At 47.4% G+C, this 5,961-nt stretch overlaps 1 protein-coding gene across 1 annotated transcript; it reads left to right on the top strand.

The window, feature by feature from the left end:
- The first annotated feature begins 375 nt into the window (after nt 1-375).
- Nucleotides 376-4,855, top strand: PRR15 (proline rich 15). Its single transcript, XM_027450985.3, has 2 exons — nt 376-1,177; nt 1,337-4,855. Exon 2 carries the CDS (start codon nt 1,350-1,352, stop codon nt 1,719-1,721), a length of 372 nt encoding a protein of 123 aa, XP_027306786.3. The 5' UTR covers nt 376-1,177; nt 1,337-1,349; the 3' UTR covers nt 1,722-4,855.
- Nucleotides 4,856-5,961: the final 1,106 nt, after the last annotated feature.

The following is a 5,961-nucleotide window of genomic DNA, read 5'->3' as shown; positions in this document are numbered from 1 at the left end:
ATGCAGAGCAGGTTTTGCTGTTCTCCTGTGCAGCCGCATACACTCTCCCACTCACAACATCCCTTATAAAGCTTTCTGAACTGCCTGTCTCCTTTCAGGAGACCCTATTTTCAGGAAAGTGCCAAAAGGGACAAATCTCCTTCATTGCAAGATTCTTAGACTGAACAGAGAAATGTACCGATCTGGTGAAAGTTTGGTGTTATATCAGCTAAGAGGTCAGGTCTATGGTAATCAAATTAAAATAAACAAGTAATACACTGGCAAATGTTTTGTATAAGAGTGGAAGCTATAAATGTTAACCAATAATATTGAACTGTTAATAATTGTGCTTATTTCTCCACAAACTCCCAGGCAGTTTTGGGGGACACAAGATGAGGAGAAATGCTGCTATTCCTTTCTCCGTAGACACAACTGTGTAGCTCAGCAGCAGGTTATACTCACTGGGGGAAACAGCCCCATGGTCTCAGAGCCCAATGCCTTGATGCTATCAGTCTTGGAAAATGTTAGTCACTTGCTTGTTTGGAGGCAATGTAAAGGCTCTCTTTTCTTGCTGGAAGTTACTGGTTTATTCCAGAGTAGGGATTTTTTTTGCTGTTGAAACCAGCGAGCAGGACAGTTTAGAGTGCTTTCAAGTGTGTGTGCATGCATGCTTCCTTACCCAAGGCTTACCTTAACGGGCTTGCAGGGAAGCAACAAGCAGCAGGAGGTGAACTGCAAAGGGGAGGAGGCCGAAATACCTCTGCTCCCACCAACTCCTCCACAGGCAGCCTCGAATAACGGAGCGCGCAGCTGCTGGGTGCTAGGAACCGCATGAATTTTAGGAGTTTTGTTTCTCCAAAGGAATCGCCGCTTTCAGCGCGGTGCAGGCACACCTCGCTCCTTCTCTGCGGCTGATCGGGAACCGAAAGAGGCGTTTTGTTTCCCTAAAAACCCGAGGGCTGCCCCCCGCCCGCGGGCTGGGCCTCAGCAGCCGTCCAGGTGAGCGCGGCCGCCGGTGCCGCCGCTCCTCCCACACCTGCCCGCCCGCCCACCGGGGCCAGCCCCGGGCCGGCCGCCGCCTGTCGCCGCTTGTCGCCGCCTGTCGCCACGCCGCAGAGCCGCCTGCCATGGAGCCCTAGGGGCGTGCGGCGGCAGGGGCGGCCGCGCTTCCCCGGGGACGAGAACAGCGCTGCCGCAGGTCAGTGTCGCCGCCCCCCCGGGACCCCCTGCGAGGGCGAGGGGGCGGCAGCAGGGAGACCCCCACCCCCGTCCGGGCCGGGTTAAGGGACGCGGGTAGGGGAAAAGGCAAAATTGGGGCATCTCCCTTAGCGCCCTGACGCTCGCCCTCCCTCCGCAGGGGCAGCGCCGAGATGGCGGACAGCGCCGCGGCCACCGCCGCCGCCCCCGCCGCTAAGGGCGGCAGCTCGGCGGGGCACTGGTGGAAGTCGCTGACCGGCGGCAAGAAGAAGCACAAGGAAGCGGCGGCCGCCCCCTCCCCGCAGCCTCCCTCCGCCGCCCCCGGCCCTCGGGAGGGAGCGACGCCCCCCTTCGGCAGCGGGGACCCCCCGGGGGCTGCGGCTGGGGCTGGGGCCGGGGCTGGCGGCGGAGCCCGGCGGAGCCTCCGCGTCTCGCACTCGGGGCGCTTCAAGGAGACGCGCAAGGCTCGCACCTCGCTGCTGGCCGACAGCCCCCAGGTCTTCAACGGCGGCGAGCCCGGCCAAGCCGCCCCCGGGGGCCAGTAGCCACGGCGGGGGGCTCGCCACGCCGCTTCGCCCCGCTCCTCGCCCCCCTCTCGGGGGCTCCTCGGCGCCCAGCAGAGGCTTTTGGGGGGCCCCCGGACAGCGAGAGGCGCCGCACGACCGCCGCGAGGAGCAAGCCCCTGAATCGAGGGACGATGTGATTGTCTGCATGGTGATAACGATGAACGCCCCGCTGCGGGTACTGTGGTGGGCAGGCTCAAAAGGTGCTATCCTGGGGTCTCTGTGCCTTCCCCGGGCCCCTCCGTGAGCCAACGCTTCCCTGCTCACGCCTGCGGGCCAGCTTCTCCCCGCTCTCCCTCCGAGAGACTCTTCACACGCTGCCTTTCGAAGGAAGGACTTCGTTTCGGGGCCGAGAACCTTCCAGCGGTGCCACAGCTCTGTAGCAGTCGTGCTTCTGCCCTGCTGGAAGCGGGCACGCCAGCGAAGGAGCCCTCCTTGTGCTGTGGGAGTCATCAGAGAGGCGCCGGGAGCCACAGGTGCCTGGGTTCTCCCATGCCACACATCGCATTTTAATATGCAAAAGGCAGGATTCTACTGTGTTTTCCTCTCTTAATGATAAGCAGGTGTTTCAGAGGTTAATCTCCCGTAGTTCTGTTACAGAGAGAGGCTGGTTATTGTCTAACAATTCCCGCTGTGTACCCAGGGAATGCACGGTTTTTGTCTAATTGGTGATAACTGGCGTAGTGAAACAACGATGAAGAAAACGGGTGATAAGATGCAAATACTCTCCTGGGAGACAAGACCAGCTCTGGAGAGAGAGCACGGGCAGGGTTGTGCTCCAAACGTGGAAACAGGCTTTGGCACCGCTGGAAGTGTTCTTTAATGTTTACTGTGATCAAGGCTCCTGAAGCAAGGTTAAAGATTCCCAAGATTATTTTTTTTGCTAGCAAGATCACAAACTTTAACTTGGGCAGCTAGCTGCCCCTTCCTGCAGCTCCTGGGGTTTTGGACACAGTAAACTATCAGCCAGATTTGCACTGGTGTTGTGCCTTACAGAGCAAACTCAGCTAAAAATACTGAGCAATTACACATTTCTTGACAGTAGAAGATGTAGCTACAACTGCCTTATTTATTTTTAAATGAATTTGCAATATACTTGATATTGTTGAAATGGTTTTAGCCTTTTTTGAATGTGATACAAGATATTACATAATGGCAGGGACTGAAAATCATTTCCTAGCTATCAAGTATGATGTGGTTATGATTTTGTTTGGCTGTAATTAATTATTTAAGGTCAGTTCATAATAAAAAGTGACCCGAACGGAAAAAAAGAGATGAATTCTGACCAAAAATATGGGTTAAAATAGTCACTGACAGTCAACGAGATGATGTAGCAGATAGAGGGCGAGTGTCCTGTGGTTCGCGGTGTATAATAGTATATAATGAAAGCTCCTGTGCAATAAACTGAGATAACCTAGCTGCCTTAGTTAACAATCCTTCACTCAGCTACTTCTTCAGACACCTAAATCCAAGGACGAAGGGATTGTATCATCATAAATGTATTTCTGTAAAAGCTTCTTTTTTTTTTTTTTCCACCCAATGTGCAGACCTGCGCTTTTCCCTTTCATTTAGTCAAGCTACAAAGCACTGATTGGTTTTGGACTGCCTTTTGTGTTCCTGACTACGTGCTGACAAAGCGGAGAGCAATGAGTGGGGGAGCTCTTGAAGACCACTGCTGTTTCTCCTCAGAGACGGTTTTCTTACCTGGAACCTCTTCAGTAAAGGGGCACCTGAAAGCCTTCTGTGAAGAAGAAGCAAGTGGAACAAGCCCCATCATGTATGAAGAGATGTGAGAGAGAAGAAGGAAAGTTTAAAAGCTGGGAACTGAGAGACTGACAATAAAAAAAACTTACTTCAGGATCAGTTAGCCCAGGGGGGTTAACAGATCAGTGTTTTGTAAAATTCATGCAGCTGTTTTCCAGAGTTTTTAATCCCTACGCTGCTGTGAAAATATAGTATATCCATTCCTCTGTAACTCTAAGCTACCTGTTTTTACAGTGAACTCTGTTTGTCTCTTGGAAAAAGGTTCCCAGGTTCACTGGTTGAAAGTCTTTATCTAGGCACAAGCTATCTACAAATTATGGTATTATTTGAGGAGAACTCTGGTATGATGTTCAATGGTTGCTGTTAAGATTCTATATCAATGCAGGTTAATATGTGACTAAATATTAGTCATATCTTAAATCCTAATGATTGGTACTTAAAGCTTGGAAATTTGGTCAGAATATGAAGTCAATAAATACAGATAAAATGATTTGGTAGCAGGCATCCTCCATCTTTATCATGACCTTGAGCTGTGGGAAGGAGAAGTAACTCTATCTTCCTGCTCAGTCAAATCCTTGCTTCAATGAATTTGATAGCAGCTACTGAAAAACTAGATCCATGAGAAAACTGGCTGACTGCCTTGTCTCACTTTCCACGCCCTCTGTGCAATGGCCATGCAGCAACATCTTTGGGTCAGTGCTGACCCGTGTTTGCCAGCTAGGCATGAGAAGCCCCGTTGGCCACGACCAACTTGTTTGGCAGAAATAGTCCTTTTGTTTCTCAGCCGGAGCCTCAGGTGAAACTTTAAGCAATGTATACACATGTAAATGAATTAAGCCGGTGCAGAAAAATAGTCCATTTTGTGGAGCATCTGAATTATTTTTTTAATCCTTGAAGTAAAGAAAGGTCGAGCTTTCTTTTTTATTGGAGAATACTTGTTCAGTTATAACAATAGTGCAGTTCTATGCACTGAATTATTAAAAGGCTGTTGGCGTTCTTCATACAGTTATTTTCTTCATCTGGCATCCTTAATATAGGTATTTTCCTCATCTTCTTTATAAAGATAATGCATCAGAAAGTAGGTTTAGGAAATGGGGCAATTGAGAAAGTAGCTGCTGTTTGTTTCTAAAACCAAAGAGTAGCATATTTACAAAATAAATAAGCAGATGAGGTTCAACCTATGTCAGTTGTAGTGCAATTTTCTTAATATTATTCCAAATATTGCTAAGGGTTGCAGTTTTGGGGCAAAACTAAATATTTCATAATGCGAGTGAACTTTTCAAATAAACTTGCAAAGTATATACCTACTTATTCTTGCTCTTGCCAAAACTAAAAATAAAGCTTTGACTAGCTGTCTGGTGAATCATTCCTTGCTATTGTAGGCTGGTCAGTCTGGTACTCAACGAAGATTATAGGGAGCAGGAAGCCTGCTGCAGCACCTGCAGAAAATGATCCTAAATTGGAAACGCTGGATTAAATGCTGGAATAAATGCTTTGAAAGCCTCAAGAGCTTCAACCTCAGATGTTAGGTCAGGCAAGGACTTAAACTGAACTGAAAGAATGGAGAAGTCTATGTGAGGTCTTTACTGACTTATTTATAAAAGTTTTGTCTTTACTGCAGTGTAAACCATGATTAATTTTACATTTGAGATATAAAACCTCTTGTCTGTTAACAAAATAACCTCACATGAGGGCTAAGATCTGAAGGACAGAACTCACAGCCTTGGCCTGGATGGTACATCTGGATGTTTCACTTCAAAGCCCGTGTGTACTTTAGCACAAACATCTGATACCTAATTGGGAGAAAAGCTGTTTCAAGTCCGGGTACAAACTGAAAGCTCATTTCGTAGCCTTTTGGGATCATATTTGGTAGGGCTAAACAAAAAAAGCCCAAGCCTGGTATTTCCTAAGGTGTCTTTTTAAAACTGGGGTGGGAGAGAGTGAATTATAGGATGATATTTGAGACCATATAATTACACCATTTTGAAAAACAAACGTTTCCCCTTCATTGCTAATTTATTGTAAATAGGATGGAAGACCTGCTGGCTTTGATTTTTCATTTCAGAATAAAACAGAAGGAATAAAGTTGCTGTTTAATACACACCAGAAGTAGTGAAGTAGTTTGTCTATTTTAGCCTTAAAGACATCTGAAATTTACAAATAGCTCCAAGAAAAAATATATGGATGTAGTCTTCACCTAAAGCATATTGATTAGCAGCTGCAGCTTAAGAATTTGATTTAATGCTCATTTGATCTAGATAAAGCCATATAACATCAGATAACATGTGTTTGGGGGATAGCAAACGACTTTCCATAATAGCTGCGAGGCCTGATTTTAAATGAAAAATTTACTCCAGTGAGTAATCTTCGTCAGAGCTAAATGTCATGTTTCATATGAGTAAATGAATTAGAATGTTTTTCAGGGTATTAGTTACCAGACTATCGTATGCTTTGGAAG

Source organism: Anas platyrhynchos, chromosome 2 (genome assembly GCF_047663525.1).
Source record: "Anas platyrhynchos isolate ZD024472 breed Pekin duck chromosome 2, IASCAAS_PekinDuck_T2T, whole genome shotgun sequence".
Taxonomy (NCBI): Eukaryota; Metazoa; Chordata; class Aves; order Anseriformes; family Anatidae; genus Anas; species Anas platyrhynchos.
The sequence above is the reverse complement of the archived record's forward strand: the minus strand, read 5'-3'. Positions and strand labels throughout refer to the sequence as shown.